The sequence below is a fragment of the Neopelma chrysocephalum genome, unplaced genomic scaffold (assembly GCF_003984885.1).
Source record: "Neopelma chrysocephalum unplaced genomic scaffold, ASM398488v2 Primary Assembly neopelma1_119, whole genome shotgun sequence".
Classification (NCBI taxonomy): Eukaryota; Metazoa; Chordata; class Aves; order Passeriformes; family Pipridae; genus Neopelma; species Neopelma chrysocephalum.
The window spans coordinates 7,910,841-7,929,181 of record NW_020897781.1 but is presented as its reverse complement, the minus strand read 5'-3'; the positions used below and the strand labels follow the sequence as shown (position 1 = coordinate 7,929,181).

The window sequence follows — 18,341 nt, the reverse complement described above, 5'->3', positions numbered from 1 at the left end:
GGTCACCCCAGCACCCTGCCAGGGCGGGGAGATCCTGCCCACTGCAGACACCTCCCGCGGGGCCCAGAGACTGTGAAACCAGCAGAGTCATGTCTACGTTAAGCCTTTTGCTAAGCTCTCCCAGCAGATCCCCAGCATCAATCCAGCTCCATTAGCATTAGCAATACAAAGGGGTTTAATCAAACTAAGCCTCTAAGGCACAGATAGACAGTTAGGATAGTCTTAACTCGTAAATAACCCAACTAGGAATGTAGCAGCATCCCAGGCTAATACACCATGAGACCTCTGTCGCTATTAGCTTTCCAGTGGCACCGTATTCCCCAGATGTGCTGAGTGCCAGAACAATTAAATAAGAGGTTCCTATTAGTTTTAGAGAATTTAATATTAATGCCATCACTGTTACTTAGCCCTTCGCCTCTAAATAGCACAGGAAGGAATAATTTGATACATTAAATGGTTTAAGAATTAACAGTGCAGCAGCAGCATTGAGCTGGTAATTACAAACCACTTGTGCCCAAAATTGGCACGTTGGCAGCCTGCACGTGCACGGAGCAAATGGGAAGATGGGAGGCTGCAGTGACACTCGGTCAAAACCTCAACATGGGGAATTTGCATCTAAACTGTCTTAGAGAAAAGTGACCCTGGGGAGGCCTCAGCAAGGGGAGGAAAGTCCACGTTATTCTAATAGACCCTAAACTTTAATGTACACATTTAAGGTGGCAACTTTCATTTGCAATCCCCACAGCTGGCTGAGCACTAAGGTGTTTGTGCCACTCATTTTGAAGAGCACTGCACTGATTTTAGGATATCCAGCAAGAGGAGCATGACATGCTCTGCCCTACGTGGGAAAACTCAGAAGGCCAAAGGAAATCATGTAGCATCTACAGCATCAAAGCACCCATGGAAGGAGCTCTGCACCCTGACAGCAGGCAGGGCTGGTGGTGGGGTTGAGCCCCACGTCACCCAGGCACAGTCACACCCACGGGGACAGTGGGCAGCCCAGCTCCACGCAGGTGAGAAACCCAGGGCAGTAACACCAAGGCTGGCTGCAGGATCACACGGGGCTCTGCAAACCCCAAGAGCAGCTGAACTCCCAGGCTCTGCTGCAATTCCTTTTTCAAGGAAGGGCGTAGTGACACATGTAGGCTGGAGCACAGACCATAACAAGCATTCACCCAAGTTAAATATTACCCTTCCTTGACAGATTCGGGCTCTCCTACTTTAATTGTCGTTCAGGAGATGCGATTGCACATGCCTGCATCTCCTGTTTGCTCTCTGGCCCTCTTTCACAGCTCTCCCCATCTCCAGCCAGCCTGCCCTCCCCATCCCGCTCCCTTTGCCAGGGTCAGCTCAAACACTTCCAAGGAGAAGCAGAGCATCAGCTGCCAGCAGATTTCTGTGCAGGCAGAGCACAAACACGCAGCACTCGCTGGGCACTTGTGGGCCCCGAGCAGCGAAACGCGCAATCAAAGGCTCTTCAGCAGCAGTGACACGGACACCGACCCCCGGGCTGCTGCTGCCACAGCAAACATTTACTCTTCCAAACATTTACAGTTCGGTGCTTGTTCCTTTGGTTCATTAGGAGACAAAGCAGTGGGAATTCCTGCATCCTGGACACCATCTCAAAGCGTCAGGAATCCCAGTGCCTGAGCCCAGTGCTCATGTAGGAGCAGGATGAACAAACAGAGGGAGAGCTTCGCTCAAGAAAAATAATAAATAAGAATTAAGTGAATGCTTGGGCAAGCAAGGGAGAGGCAGATACTCCCCAGCGCTGTCCTTGAAGCAGGAGGGCAGGGAAGGACACGGGCTGCTTGGGACAGCTCCTCATCTCCCAGGCCGTGGGAATTGGCACGGCTGCAGGAGAGAAAGGAAATCCTCCACTGCAGGCAGCCCCCACCACCAACCTGGGCATCCTACTCAAACAGGCAGTCGTAGGACATGCAGGAAAAAGGGGACACGTGGGGTGGTACTGCCCAGGAAAGGCAGTCAATAGGGAGTTTTCACCAGCTGAAGCAATCCAGAACACAGCCGGACCAGAGAACAGGAGGCAGGTGGGATTGGGATTTAAAATTTCTATATACATCACACACCAGGTAACTAGATTTTGAAATCACTGATTTGTTAGTTTTCCAAATTAGGAGATTAACTATACACATTGGAGATTATGAAATGGTCAAGATAAAAACAGCTTAAGAGTCATGGATTTACTGACTCAGTTCACACACTGCAAACTGCACTGTCTGGAGTTTTAACGCCCCGACTTTCATAGAGAAAAAGAGAACAGGTTCTGTTGTTTAGGCTATTCTCCCCCCCCAAAAAAACAAAGACCTGATTTTTCAAGCATGTTTTACAAGTTCAGCATGGCTGAACAAAAAGGGTTATCACATGTACAGCCTCATGTCTGCTGCAACAGAGCTGTTCCAAAGGATGGGGGGGTCCAAGAGGCTGTTCCAGGTCAGTGCTTTGCCTCTCACACCAGGCTGGACCATCCCAGTTCACTGGGGTGAGGCAGCACGGCTGCCCAGCTGCCACAAACGCGGGGCAGGGTTTGTGGCTGCAGCATCAGAACAACAGTCATTCTTCGCTCAATTCAGCAAGACCCACGGCACATCTCCCACTGCCATTTATGGCTAAAGCATGGTCCAGCATGTCCTATTTACATCTTGTCTCCGAAAAAAAAATGACCACGGGAAAGCCCTGCTCCCAGCCTGGTTTGCCCACGAGTCCCAGGGGACCTGCTTCTTGCCATGGGAATGGAGGAACCTAAGACAGGGCTGGCCTGAGCTGAGCCACTGGCTGTCCCTGTGCCTCCAACCTCAGCAGGGCAGGAAGCACCCTGGGGACACACCATGGCCACGCCAGGGCTGGTGCAGAGTGCCACCCTCTGCCCACACCCAGGCATCCACCCTGGGCACACACGGGCACCACGGTGACTGCCCTGACCAGCAGGACAACAGGAGCTGCAGGCTCTCTTCTCACCCGAGCCTGGGCATTCCCACTCCTCGCTGAGGCCCAGAGCCAGGTAACACACTGCAATATCACAGCTAGGGAGAATAAAGCATCCCACAGCTGCTTCTGCCCTGTCAGTATAAAGGCTGATTTGCAGCAAGCACAGTTTGCACCATGGAGACTGCAAGTCAGGAGAGATCCCTCTGCAGCAATACCCCAAGATTGTCCCTATTGTGGTTTCTTCTCCATACGTTGCCAGGCCCTGGGAAAGCAGCCATACCAGCAGCCAGGGAAGGACCAGTCACAGCCCCACCTCCAAACTATGGATCTGCTTGGCTTGTCAGCCCTTTCAACTCCTAAAAAATTCTCCAAGCTGGAATTCTTCGATCACATGGGATTATTGTTGTCCAAGATTTTCAAAGGCAGCAGCTCGGAGCTCCCTGCCAAGGGTACTCTCACCATGCAGTTCCATTTAAGACCCACAGCAGCTTGGCCTCCACAGTCAGATTACAGAGTTGTTCTTGTCTGCAATAATTAAAGGCTGCACTGTGAACGGTCCCTCCAGCTGCTGTGTTTTATTAGAACAGAAAAGCTATCAGAGAGAGGGTGCAACTTTGAACTTCCAACACACAGGCCATTACCTATGGGATTTTGTAAGAACTCTGATGTCCTAAGACATTTATTAGCTTTGTTGTGGACTATGTAGCCTTGGAATACCTAACATTTTTTATATTATTTTCTTCTGCCTGGCAAACAAACTGGTAATACAGCTGCTGTAAATAAATTAACTGACTCCATTATCAGCACAGGGAATGACTTCATTAGAAACAAATCATCCCCGTATCTATGAACTTATCTAATACCTAAGAGACTACCTATCAAATCACAGCCTGTGTGACGCCTTCCTATGTGTCAGCAGAAAAAGCAATGGCTTGAGTCTGTTTGGCATGCCTTGAACAGGGCAAGAGAAAAAGCCCTTCCTTCCCTCACCCCCCAGACCTGTCCTTCTGGGCACCAGACCCTGGGGCTCAGCACACACAGACCCCTTTGCAGGGACAGCAGGGCTGGGCTGTGCCTCGTGGCTTCCCCCCAGCACTGCCCTCCTCTCCTGCCTCTGCTGACTCGTCCCTCCTGCCCTGATATGGCCAACATTTACCAACAGTGTGTCCACGCTGGTGCCAGGCACAGGAAAACCCTAAACCTTATCATGGGAAGGGGGACTAAAGTGCCCTGGCATCAGACAGCAGATTCGCACCGCCCCATGCACAGCACCACGCTCAGAGCTGTGCCTGAGCACTGCCATTAAGTTACACATTAATCCCAGATAAGCAGCCACAAGGCTATTGAGCCAGCAAGCTCAGCAAGGGATCAGCCTGTCCGCAGCCCCAAGCTGGAACCGGGGCTCAGGATCCACCCCAGGGTGACAGGACATTGCTGACCGCAAGGGACAGGAAGCTTGTGGCCCCCAGACTCCCAACCCACAGGCTCTGTTGGGTTTATACAAACAGGGGAAGGACCTGATGCAAGTTCAGAGGCTGCCCCTGAGCAGGCTGTGGGGATGGGGTGCTGGGCACCCAGCCCAGCTGCTCCCAGCAGCCTGGGGCACAAGGTGCCCTGTGTGTCCCACCATGGGCAGGAACAGCCATCGCTGCCTTCTCCTGCCCTGTGCCAGCAGCCCTCTGGCTCTGCAATTGCCTTTGGCATCCAAGCCAAAGTTCTTCCCTATCACCCCCTCACAGCCCTGGGGAGGGATGAGCACACATAGGGGCACATCAGGGAACAGCAAACACCCCCTCAACTCTGCCCCACTCCCCCACAGAAACACCTTTAAGCTCCTCTCACACAGCAGCAACTCAAGTTTAAGACTTAGAGTTGAGTGTCTGCCGAGGGATCTGACCACTTGTTCATCAATATGACCAATGGGGCAGAGGGGGGAAAATAATAAACTAATCAATTCCAGCCTGTCTGCGGCCAGAAGCCAAGCTCTGCAAACACGAGTCAGACATTCAGCTACCTTGGAAAAGATAAACATGCTGGGAACAGGAGGCCAGTGCTCCCAGAGGGGCCAGGCAGGCAGTGAAGGAAGGACTCCTGTGGGCCAGAACAGCCCCACGGGGAAGGAGCTGGTTGGGGCTGGTGTTCCACAGACCCTGCTCACATTACCCCTCCAACCCACTGGGCATGGCACCAGAGATGCAGCAGCCCATCCTCCTCCTCCTCCTCCCAGCCAAAGCACCAGCCATTCCCTCCATGCCGGATAACGGGATTTTAGACTACACCAATTTATCCACTCAAGTCACCCAGTTTGTCCAGGTTGTGTTTGCTTCCCTAAGGTATTACAGCTAAAGACCATCCTCCCCTTTGCCCCCGTCCCTCACACAGCCGAGCCCTTGGCAGCCCTATAAATGCCCTGTCATTCTCCAGCAGCATTCATTAACGTGAGGATTTGTGACCCACTCCCCAGCCAGGGTGCACACCCCATGTGCAGAGGGGCAGCTGCTGGGGGAGGGCAGCACAGGGAAAAGGGTTGGTGTCAGCACCCTCCACGAGCCCTGCTTTGCCATCAGCTTTCTGCAGTGCAGCAGCAAACCAGACAATCACCATGTTGACTGGCAGTTTTTCTATTTTAATTAGGTGAAAGCAGGGTTAACTTCGAGCTGGGCAGCCCCCACCCCCCCCTTCTCACCACAGCTCCCTCCATCTGCTCTTGCCCTATGGCCCTTCTCAGCCTGATGCACAGAACAACCGACCCTGCAGCTGCTTAAGAGGGCCAGGTACCAGCAGAGACCCTGCTGCTGCAGCCTAGAAACTGTCAGACCATTTGGTACAGCCCAAGACACTGAAAAGCCGGGCTGACGGGATGATTGCATGTTAGCAAGCCTGCCCAGGCCTCTGAAACAGAAAGGGATGCTTGACCAATCCTTGCCTGTAATTACACATACAAGTTAGGGCAGGAAGATGCATAATGGGTCTGAGCTGGAGGAGAACTGAGGCAGCGCCTCATTTGCAGGTTTGATCAGCAATAAATTAAACATGGAACACTTTACACCCGGCTGTCACACAAGATGCTCTGCCAGCCCTGCACCAGGGCTCAGGCTACACCCAGGAGAGACAGGGCAGCCAGGGCAAGGGACCCCCACGCCCACAGCACAGGCAGGACATGGCTGAGTATGTCCCTGCATTTGCTCCAGGGTTATTCCTGCTGCAGCATGCGCTGAGGCAAAGACACGAGAAGGCCTGAGAGTCAGAGGGGAGAGGTGTTTGCAAAGCCCCAGCACTGCTGTGGGCGAAGGGGAAGAAGCAGCGATGCTGTGGGGAGCAGCTGCTGCTGCCTGAGCAGAGTCTGGTTCACCTCAAAGCAGAAGCTGCCCATCTCTGCCTCCTCCAGCCGAGCCTTTTGGTTGGGGTATTTTCTGCTCTACAACAGGCAGTGCTGACAGTCACGTTCACCAAGCATGAGAACCATGAGCTGTGGTTGCCCTCCTCGCATCAAACAGCAGCGAGACAGAGGCTGGTTCCTGGAATAAACCTCTCTTTTTAAGAAAGAGAAAAGGTGTTTTGAATAACTAGTGTATTTTCAACAGCTTGCTCAGCTGGGACATCTTGCTGCAGGCAGGTGAAGCGGTGCACAGTCTGCTCCCAGCTCAGACATGGGGACAGGGCACCCAGGAGTACCAACACACCTCTCGTGGCAAAAAAACCAACCTTTGCAGGAAAGAGACACCACAACACCTTGGACAATGCCCTTGCCCTGCCACTTCAGGTAGACCTTGACAAGCACAACAGCTCTTAACTGGAAAGTAATTTTAAACTTGCCTCCATACCTGTCTATAGTGACAATTCCTGACCATGGGCTCCCCCTGCACAGCAGAGGCTGCAGCAAGGAGCGAGTGCCTCTGGGCTGGCAGCAGCAAGGAGCATCCTCTGCTCTGCTCCTACACAACCAGTACCAGCTCCTGCACCATCACGGCTGAAATCCCGCAGGGTCCCAGGGCAGTGCTGCAGTGGGGACTGGGACAAGGGGAGATGAGACCCTTGTGAGCTCCAACACTGGTGGCAGCCGCTGCAGGGGGTGCAGGGCTCTCTGTGAAAGCATTGGAGAATGTGTCCTCTGTTGCAGAGCCATACAAGCTCACTCCAGAGTCACAGCTGCTTTTCTAGAAGGTGGAAGCTGGACTGCCAAATGCCAGAGCATCTCCCTCAACTGTCAGCAAGGAGCTTTATGTATCTAGAAACATGGTTTCAAACCGAAAACTAGAAAAAGGAAGCCTTCTCCCCCAAGTCCTCTGAGACGGTCAATGACTGACAACATTCACATGCTCCTACCTCCCCATGGCCTCAGACTTCTCCTGTCTGGTTTTGCATTTGGGCACTGCTGCAGTGAAACCTGCCTGCTGAACTTCCCTTCCCAGCTTCTTCGAAAGCAAGCCTTGCCACACAGGCACACGGCTGAGGAACATTCCCACTCAATAGCTGGTCTCCCGGCTGGCATTTTCAAGGGCTTTGATCCATGCCAAATAAGGCAATCAGCTTAGCCCTTGATTAAATACATAGCATAATCCACCTAAATCTTGTTAGCCGAGAAGCAAGTTGCTCGTCTCACTAGTTGTGGGTGGCATTGTGTGTCACTGCCAGGCAAGCAGGGCTGCTGCCATATGAAGGTGCCCCTCGGGGCAGGCAGCAGCACTGGGGCAGCTGGTGACCCCAGGGAGGCTGCTCCAGCAAGGCCATATGGATTCAAGGCCCAGAAGTTCATGGGATCCTTCTGCAAAGCTTCCCCTGTAACAGACAAAAGCCACTCACAGAAGGACTCTGCTCCCTCCCCAGGTCAGGGCACTGGGCATCCAACAGCCAGCAAAGCCTTAAAAAAATCCAGGACAAGAGAAATCCCTGATCCTGAGCGAGGGAGCCAGGCTGCAGTATGGAAAGAGGATGCACTGCAGCTCTGGGAGAATTTCACACCACAGCAGCTTCCCCTTCCTCGGAAGGAATGAATCAGTAGCCCAGGACTGTAGAGCCTCAGCAGAACGGGCTGGAGCTGAGTGGGAAGCACACCATGACAAGGGCAACCATTCCCACTGTGAGACAGGCCAGAGCCCAGTCTGAGCAAGGTGCAGCTGCAGGGTCAGCCTCACACACACCCCACTCCCAGGGCTGGCATCGCCATCGGCTGCTCCGCTCAGCCCCCAGCAGCTGAGAAAAGCAGGGAAAAGCAGCACCATTCCCCTGCCAGCCCCAGACCTCTCTCCACTCCTCTGCATTCCCCACACGTGCTCGTGCCATCCCCAACAGTGGGACACAGGGAACGAGGCAGTTTGAGAAGTCTGGGAAAAGGAAACCCTCCTTCACCAGGTGAGTCCTGCTCCTCTCCTGTTTGGCTCTGGGATAAAATTTACAGGTGAGTCTTTCAAAGCCCAGAGAGGCAGAACATTGAGTGAGGGAAGACTATGAAGATGCTGTTTCCCAGCACTGAGGCTGTGTGTCCCCACTCCCCAGCAGTGAGTACCCCAACAGCTTCCACCCAGAGCTCTGCTTTGGGAGAGACAGGAGAGATCTGCTCCTGAGCTTACAGTGCAGGTATTACTGAAGTCATTAGAAGACAAATTCTCTGACAAGTGCTATTGCTGCCTACTTCCCTCTGGGTTTCAGACCCAGTAGGGGTCTGCAGGGAGGTGATCCACTGGGGGCTTATCCCAGCCCAGAGGCAGGAGCCCCGTTCCATGCTGCATTAGCAACTCTAAGGCTTCCTGCAGCAGCCAGACACGTTTCAACAGCTACTGGAAGGATTTTAAGTTAATTTAACCACATTAACACATTATGGGGCTTCTGTCATCCCAATTACCCTAAAAAGCCCAGGTACAGATCTCAAGGGGAGTATAGGGAGGAGGAAAAAAATGATTTAAAAATTAGTAATGGGGGGGAGGAAAGTCTTGGGCACAATCCCAAAGCACAGTCTCAGGCAGATCTGGAAAAAAATTCACAGGATTTCAAACCAAAAGAAAGCAGCCAACAGAGGCAATATCTGCTTTCACCAAACACTAGCCAGGAAGGCTGAGCAGAGCTCAGCTCACCAGTCACCAGTTGGCACAGCAGGAATCGGGCTTTTGGCACTGGGATCCTCTCCCCCAGCCGGGCAAGGGAACGGGCTGCCCGCAGAGGAGCAGGGATGATAAATGACAGCAGTTGAGCACTGCAGGGGCATTTCACCGCTTCAGAGGTTGCTGCTATAACAATCTTCTCTGACTCAGCAACTGAAAGGGACGCTGGGAAGGAAGCACCATAAAAAAAAAAGTCATGCATTATTAATATGGGCTCTGGCAGCAAGACATGAGTTGGAAAAACACTGAGGGGAAAAAAAAATTACTGCAGAATAAAAGCGAGCTGCATGTGTGGAAGCATTTCACACTCTGCGGGAGCTGCTGAGGCCGAGGGCCACCCTGTGCCCCTCCACGTGGCCCAGCTCCAAGGGAACCCCCCATTTGCCAACAGGAACGTGATCTCCACTGCTTTCTCCCTCGATGCAGGTTGCTGCAGCCCTATGCAGAAACCACCACGTGCCCTGGGCACAGCCCGCACTAGTTTCCAGCTCCAGCAGCTCTGGGCTTTCCTGCCGTGGCACACAGCCATTCCAGCAGGTTTATTTACCTGTGGTCTGTGCATCACCTGCTGACTCCCTGCAGCTTCCCCCCCTTTGCATCCCAGCCCAGAGCCCCGTGGCCCTGCCCCGGCCCCGCCGTCGGGTGTTCCAGCCGGAGCAGCCGCTGCAGGAGGTGCCCAGGGCTCCACAGCCCGCAGCTCTGCCAGCGCCCGTGACGCACAGGGCACGGAGGCAGGCACTGAAATGCCTTCCTTTTCCTGCCAGGGAGGGAGGGAAAAAACATCAGTTTGCACTTGACTACCTGGAGCACTGCAGTGTTTGCTTTCCTCTTCTATTCCGAATGCTTTGCACAGGTTTTTTTAGAGGCACTTTGTAAACATCAGTATTCATGTAGCCACCTTGTCCACTCTGAATCCAAAATCCCAACCTGCTGCTATGGGGAGACACCATAAATTAAGAACATGTGCTCCTGTATCATGGGCATTCCACAGCCCTCACCAGCCTGTCCTCCATGGGCATCTCACAGCCCTCACAGCCTGTCCTCCTTGGGCATCCCACAGCCCTCACAGCCTGTCCTCCTTGGGCATCCACAGCCCTCACCAGCTTGCCCTCCTTGGGCATCCCACAGCCCTCACCAGCTTGCCCTCCTTGGGCATCCCACAGCCCTCACCAGCCTGTCCTCCTTGGGCATCCCACAGCCCTCACAGCCTGTCCTCTTGGTGCAGGGAGACCCCCCGAGCCCCACACAGGAGCCTTTTGGCAGCATATGAGCACAGTTAAAGTTTCACTGCACTTGGTCCCCAGCCTCTCCAAAGCAAAGGAGGTGGCTAACACAGTACTAGGTTTCAAGAGGTTCCTTTGATTTGTTTGTATGGCAATAGCACCCAGTACAACCAATCAATTATTTTGCTATAAAATTCCCTAGACATACCAACAAACACTGCCTGCACTGGTTATACCACAGCCCGACCCACAGTGGTGCAGTGGGGGTTTGCCTGCATTTGCTTTCTTTCATGACATGTCCAGTGGCCTCCTCCATAAGAAATATTTCCCAACCTTTCCCTTTTGGATTAGAAAGGCACAGTGAGGGAACAGCTTTGCAGGCGTTGTCTCACACACAGCCCGAGCACCACACAGGCACACGCCTGCTCATCGGGGCAGGGAAGCAGCAGGTTGAACAGCACAAGCTCCCACTGAGCAGGGAAACTTGAGGCACAACACAGAAAAAACCTACATCCCCTGGAAGCAGCCTCTTCCCTGCTGCATGGGCCAGGGGACAGAGATGGGCACCCCAGCCTGCGTCCCCTGGGCTGCAAGGGTGCCTGGCCAGCACCCCAACAGCATCTGCAGAGGGGCCCCAGGACAAAAACCCTGTTCAGGGCAAGGGCTCTGGAGAGGTTTGTTTAGTCTGGGGATGTCACACACAACCACAGACTTGCAAAAGGAAGAACCCAATGGTTTTGCACCTCAAACAAAAACCTAGAAAAATGACCTTTAGTAAGTCACACACAATGTGGCCACACTTTCAGCTAAAGCCCCAGCAAGCAAGCACTGACCCATCTCGCCTCGCCCATGGAGTCAGCAGCTCAAACTGAGCTTCTCAGACCCCTGGAGTAGTATTTACATGCTTTGGGAAAACACAGTATCAAATAAGGTTCACCCAAGGTTGTGGCTTTACACAAAACACCCGTAAGTCACTATGGAGCACAATGGATCCCCCAAACCTGCCTCCCCCCAGGTCCCTCCTTCACTTTAGCAAGACCAGCAAGCCCCAGAAAATTCCTTTTGTAATGAAAAAAGAGGCCCCCAGCCCTGCCTGTCACACTCCACACCATTGCTGCACCCACGAGGATGCTTCCCACCAGGACAAGGACTCCACGTGCTGTCCTGCTGTCACCCCTGGGACCCTTCCAAGCAGCAGATGAGGATGGCCAAGGGCACTTCTCCTGCCGGGCACTGACATCACCCTCAGCTTTCCAGTCCACCTTTCCTTTCAAAATAAGAGCAGCTCCAGGGTAATGCTGAAAGCCCTGCTGGTTTTAATGTTACCTATTTCACATTCTCCAAAAAATAACCCCAAATCAGAAATTTTTGAGAGATGGTGGCGGGTGTGATTTTGCATTTCAGCAGCATAGTCCACTGTACATTTTCTGCTCCGTCTCTCCAAACAGGACTAATCCCCACGGTATTTAGAGCCAGTGCTAGAAAACCTTCAAAGGCACATTAACCACCCTAATGCACCCGCGTTCAGAACGCTGCCAGCCAGAGCCACAGCCAGAACAGCCTGAATGCAACGGGGAAGGAAAAGCCTGTGTGGAAATAAACTTTACTAAAATAACCCTGCAAAGGTTTTGTCAAAGTAAACACACATTTTATTGTGACAATGATGCTTTAAAAATAAAACTGTTCGGGGAAAGCTTTTCTCACTCTCTACAGCTGCGTATCAGCTTCTCTTCCAGATCAGTCGCCCCTTGCTGCTGCCACAGGGAGAGCAGAGGGCTCTGCATGGCCCTACCTGGCCAACAGCATATTGACCACACCACCACTGGCTGAGGGTCACCAGGCCACCCTGGTGAGGCTCCCCAGAAGTTTCAATAAAATTAAGTATTTAAAAACTCCGTGTGCTTGGATATTAAAATCCACCAACTGTAACAGCATTCAAAGGGGATCAAGTGCAAACGCACAGCTCCCCACACTGCTCATCTCCATTCCCTGCAGTGGTCCCTGGAGGGTTCATCGGCCCCTGCAGAGCAGATGCTGCCTGAGTTTAATGCAATTAATGAGTCCACCTGGAAGAGAGGCAGAGGATCAGCTCAGGAAACAAAGCAGCAGTGTCACAGCCCTTATCTCCATCAGTCAGCAGCCACCTGAAGTGGCCGAGTGCCTGCTGAGGCCCTGGCCTTCTACAGGCTCCCAAACCCATGAAGACCACGTCTCCTGGGCTGACAGCACTGATGGGTTTGCTTTAAAATCTGCTCTGCTACAGCTCACTGAAGTTTTGAAGCATTCCATTTGCAGTAATGAACCAATACCTGGAAGCTTTTGTGTCTGCTGATCAGCTTCCACAAGCCAGGCTTCCAGAGACAGATGAAACATGAACTCCTCACATACTCCCTGCAGTTGCAACACCCTGCAAGGCACCAGCAAAATAACCCAAACCAGATGTGCCTGACAGACAGCACAGGTGCTTACAGGCAAAGAAAACCCAGTAATTCACCTGCCCTCAAAGAAGCCTTGTAATTTGTTAGCCTTGAGCAAGAGGTGGTCTCCAAACAATGTTCTGCACCACCAGTACCTAGGATGCACTGGCACAGGAGCAGCTGGGTGGAACGGGGCTGCTCTCCTGCCCAGATGTGCCTTGTAAGAGCCTCAGTGCTGGAAGAACATGGTGCTACCAAAGGAGTGATTTCCCACAGCTGCCACCAGCCTCCTTCCGCTGGCAGCACAGGTGATTCGGAGCTGAAGTTCCTGAATCAAGGAGCATTTGAGGGTTTCCCACTACCCCCAGTCACTGTCAGATCTGATGAGTGCAATATCCTCCGTGGGATATGCTGTGGAATTGGGCTGTTCCTTCCAAGGTTGTGAAATGCTGCCTGGCAGAACCTTTCGGGGAGAGGAGGGGGAAAGAGGGCAGCACTGCTGGTGTTTCATAGTAAAACACACACTCCCTTGAGCTGCAGGGGGAAGACCTAGGGATGAAAGCACAAACCTCATTTCGTTATTCTGAGCTGCACCTTCACCTTCTGTCCCTGTTCAGGCAATGTCCAGGCACCCAACAAGTTGCTGGCAAACCCAGAGGGGCACCTGCACCCAGCCTCAGCCCAGCCAAGCCAAAGCCACCACAGCTCACCAGTGTGATCCTTGGACAGGCCAGGCACCAGCAGCCCACCATGGCCAGTGTTCCCTGCCCCTCCCTCAGGTCTCTCCTGCCATCCCCCTTCTGCCCTCCTCTCCACCAGCACTGGCTCTAACCAGGCTCCTTCTGCCCACATTCCCCCAGAGGTGCACAGAAGGCAAAAATCAGCAGCAACCTCACTCTCACACATGACTGCCTCAGTCCCCTCACCCAGGCTCACCAGCTCCAGCTCCATGTCCCCACAGTGCCATCCCCCTGTCTGGGACCAACACTTGCTCTATTCCTCACCATCGTGGGCAACTCAACCACTTTCCCATCCCATGGTCCCTCCATCTGGGACAAGCAAAATCTTTTGCCATTAATCCCCCCCCCCAGAACTCCTCTGTGCTAGGATCTGCCAGGCTGATGCATCAAATAACTGCACTGGATCAGCCACCTTTGGCCATATAACATTCTTCCACAGACCAAAGCGACAAACGAGGCACACCAAGGCAGCTTTTGGTCCCCACGGTGCTGCTCTGCTGGTCACCGACAGACAGTGTGACAGAACAGTGCTTCAAAGCACTCCTGCCTACCAAAATCAAGTTCTTGGACCACAAATGTAATTCAGGGCTAATGGTGCTACCTCTTGCCCCGTATGACCGGTCGGGAGCAACTCCTGATAAGTTTTGAGGAAGTAAAGCCAGACTGAATTACAGCTCTCTCACAAAGGTAACAATCTTTCACCCAATAATTTAAATTCTCTGCATTATTTTCCCGCATCAGATCCAACCAAGTACTACTCCTGTGCAAACCTAAGTTAAAAAAAAAAAGAATTAAAAAAAGAGGCTCCAACATCTGGAGACTACAAGGGAAAAGCCAAGAGCACCAGGGAAAGCCCCCGCCCGCCCTCTCCACCAGGACCCAGTCCAAGGCCTGAGAAATTCCTACTGTTGCAGGAAGAGTTTTCAGGATGAAACAGCAACTTGCAGTGCAAGCAGCTTGAAAAAGCATTTCTGCTTTCAAATGCAGGAGGAATTCCCTTGATTTCCTAGGCCCTGTTCAAAAAGCATAAAACCATATACTTTTAGGAAAACCATATGAGCCACCACTACATGAAAACAGGACAGGCAGGGACTGAACCCAGCTCCCGGGAGGGCCCACAACCCCATGAATGAATTCAGAAGCAGAGGCTAGGACTAAACAGAAACAGTTTCTCAAGGTGTTTCACCTCCAAGTCAGCACACTCTTGGCACCTGCGTTATCCTTGCTCCAAGACTGGGCTCCGGGCACGGACAGAGTAACTCTGGCAAGCCCATTTCTGCACATCCCTTCTGGAGAAGGCAAGAGGCACAAAGGGCACCTGGTCCCAGGAGGGCAAGAGCCTCAGTACCAAGAACAAGCCCTGCAAAGAAACCTGCGAGGTGCCCACTGGCCTCCAGAACAGGACAAAACTGTTCACCTGGCGCCAAGCTCTGCTCGTCCCAAGGATGAGGCCAGTGGGATTTCTCGCAGCAGAAGCCCAGCCTGCTGCTCACAGGACCTCAGCACGAGCACAAGCAACCTCCCCACCAGCACAAACATCACTGTGTACCTGCTGCCTGGCAGTGGGACCCGTGTGGATAGGAGAGCATCTCCTGGAGCCTCCAGACGCTGCATCCCCAGCAGCCCTGCCGTGCCTTGCCCCAGCTCACCCCCAGCTCACCCCCAGCAGAACAATCGGCCGCCTCATCCCGCACACAATGGCCACGATGAGACAGGCCCACAGAATCACCCCATGGCAGGGACAAGAGCCAGCGAGCGCCAGGGAACAGCATGGAATACAAGGAGAGCCTGCTGTGTCTGTGCCATCAGCTGGGTCCCTGGCAATCCACCTCCCAAGGTGGCTGCAGGAGCCCAGGGATTCAATTGTCAGGGTGGCGTGGGGGGAGGACAGATAGGTATTGGATGGGAGTGCTGGGAAGGAGGCAGCACTGGCTGTTTACATTGGATCACTCTGCGCAAACTTGAGGCCACAAGAACATTTCAGTTCTGTAGGAGGAAACCTTGGTGAAGGACAGAAACAAGGAGCTACCCTAGGCATCACATAAACCCAGGCACGACACAAACATAAGCCCCAAAAGCCCTGGATTCCCTGCAGGGACCAAGCGTGGCTATTTGCTGACAGTAAACATGAATTTCTTCCTGCATTTCCATCTGCAGCAGACTGCTGGGTTACCTGGGCTGTGAGGAGCCACGCAGCAGCATCAGTCAGGTGGCAGGCACCCCAGAACCCAGGGTGGGCTCCCTTCTCCACTTCCAAAGGGCACCAGGAGCAGTTATCCAGCTTTTCCAGCCGGCAAGCATGCCAGCTCCACACCAATGCGCTGAGACAGCACCCAGAAGTGCAACTGTCCCAGTTTTCTCCTGGCACTGGCGCACAACTGCTCAAACACAACACGCCTCAGCAATGCCGAGGAAATTTTCCCCCTCAAATGTGGGGCTTGGGGACAGGCTCCCAGCCATGGCGACAGCACACCCTGCCAAGGGGATGCTGTCCTGCCATGGGGCTGTTCCCAGCCCAGAGGGCTGACGCTGCCCGGACAGGGCAGGGTGGCTCCAGCTGCTGACCCCCATGAGCGGAGTTGGCTGAAGCAGACCCTTCCCAGCAGCCCGTGGCACTGGGCAGACAAAAGCTCTTCCAGCCATTCCAGGCTCTGGCTGGTTCAAGCTCACTTGCAGCTTTAGGTCCTGTTTATTTGGATTTTATTTTTTTGAAATGAGGTACAATCAAGGAATGGATTAATCGCTCTCCTGCCCCCGGTTTAGCCAATGAAATGCAAGTTCTTCTTCAGCCACTTGCCCAGCACGCCCTGCAAGGGATGGTCTCTGGGCAGAGGCTTCCCCAGGCCCCTCAGTGGCCACAGAAAACCAGCCCAGCCCCACCCTGGTGCACTGAGGTGGCAGCAGGCAGGACAAAGGCCCCAGAACACCCCGGTGATGGCATCTCTCCATCACCCACACACCAACCATTCATTGAAATCCCCAGGCTGCTCAAGTCCTATCTCACTTGCTCTTCTTCTAAGCTTTTCCTCACCACTCTGGCCTGAAAACGAACTCCCTCCAAGTGCTGGGAGGATCAGCCCAGCCATGCTGGGAATACTGGGCTGGGTTTTCATGATGGAACATTTTTGGCTGAAAGAGGAAGAAAAAAAAAAAAGGAAGCAGTTCTTCTGTCACCTGATGAGTAGATGACTCAGAACATCACTGACATCCATGGGCGGCTGGGGACAGGGACTACTGACACCTCTCTGCCTCCTCTTCGGGCATCACAGGTAGCAAGAACGTTAGGTGGGATGTGACCATATTGTCTGAGGTCTGCACAGGGAAAGGCCTATGGGCATAGAGCTGGTTTTAAACAGCATTTTATACCCTACAGCAACTCCAGCATCTCTAGGACTGGTGACCATGCAGAACCAGCATAAGATGATTCAGAACACTCTAAAAAAGGAACAACACCATCCTTACAAGAGAAGTTTCTTTCTTAAACTGTACAGCTATTCCAGCTGGGCCTGGGGAAGCCCATCCACAGCCATGGCACGAGTGTAGGAGAAGACATTCCCTGTGCCTGCCCTGTAAAGGGCTGCCAGAGGCATCAGATGAAACGGCCGCCAGCCCCATGGCAGCACATGAGTGGGATGAGCCAGGCTGTGCTTACAGAGGGAGCAGCTGCACCTCCCATTAACACCAGTGTGAAACTCCTCCAACAGATGCAAGACAGTGGCTCGGCAGCCCTGGCCAGCCTGTGGGACAGTGGCCAGGAGCTTGGGGGACAGCAAAGCCCTGGGCCACCATGGCGAGGCCCCACCATGCAGAGCCTCACTCAGGCTGTGCACAGGTCCCAGCCCCATGAGCTGGGCTTCACACACCAGCCAACCCCTACTCAGCCCTGGGAAAGGCTCCCAAAGCCCAGTGGCAGCCACGGGACACTATCTGTAAATAAAAACCCGCAGAAGTCACCTTGAAAACACACAGAGGTCTCCTTGGGATGTCCAAGCTAGGAATGGCATGAGCAATACCAATGACATTTCAAGGAGAAACTCACAATTCCTTTGGAAAGGGCTGTTTCTATAGAAATAAATTGTTGCCAAAGTTTGGTCGAAGGCCAAACCGCGAGCCTTGGTTCCTTATGGAAATTAGTTACAATGTACGAAGGGAACAGATGCTTTCCGAGCACAAGTCTTCCCATATCCCATGGGAGATGGACACACAGCCCCACCAGCACCGGGTGCCGGCCATATCGATAAACGGCTTCTCGAGACCCCACGAAGCTATGACAGGGAACACAGGAACAAGTACACTTGCCTTCTAAAACACACACCTCTCATCTTCCCACTTGACAAAAAGAGTAGGATTTCCGCCAGGGAGCACGTTCAGACCACAAGCATTTGGACAACACTCCACTTCTTCAAAACAAACGCCGGGGCGGGCGGGCAGCGCGCTCGCTGCCCCCCGCCCGGCCCCGCCAGCCCGGGAGCGCCGCGGGGAGCGCGGCCGGCGGCTCCCGCACGCCGGGGGGACCCGCACGCCGGGGGGACACCGGGGACGCGCTGCCCAGCGCCCAGCCCGGGGCTCCGCGGAGCCGCAGCCGGCTGCGCCGGGCCCGGCCGCCCCTCGCCGGGGATGCCGCGGCCCCCGGGCCGGCCGGGCGCGGATTACTCAGCGTTTCCAGCGGCAGACGGTGCGCCCGTGCCCGCGTCCCCGCGTCCCCGCCCCGGGCCCCGGCCCGCCGCTTACCGATGCCCGGCGCCACATAGACGAAGTAGAGGAAGGAGGAGGAGAGCGAGAAGAGGAAGAGCGCGGCCAGCATCGAGCGCCGGGGCAGCAGCCGCCAGGCGCCGCGGGGGCCGCGGGGCCACCGCATGGCCGATGCGGCGCCGCCGCCGCCCTCCTGCTGCCGCTGCCGCTCCGCCGCTCACA

At 53.9% G+C, this 18,341-nt stretch overlaps 1 protein-coding gene across 2 annotated transcripts in view; it reads right to left on the bottom strand.

Annotated features, from left to right (window-relative positions):
- The window catches only part of B4GALT5 (beta-1,4-galactosyltransferase 5), a 46,326-nt gene that overhangs the window by 15,957 nt on the left and 12,028 nt on the right, over window positions 1-18,341 (bottom strand). The window contains exon 1 of one of the 2 annotated variants that reach the window (XM_027697468.1): window positions 18,159-18,261. The exons of the other annotated variant lie outside the window; for it this stretch is intronic. Coding sequence (XP_027553269.1) covers window positions 18,159-18,231 — 73 coding nt within the window. The 5' untranslated portion in view covers window positions 18,232-18,261. Of the gene's footprint in view, window positions 1-18,158; window positions 18,262-18,341 lie in introns of those variants that run through there. 2 annotated transcript variants of the gene reach the window in all.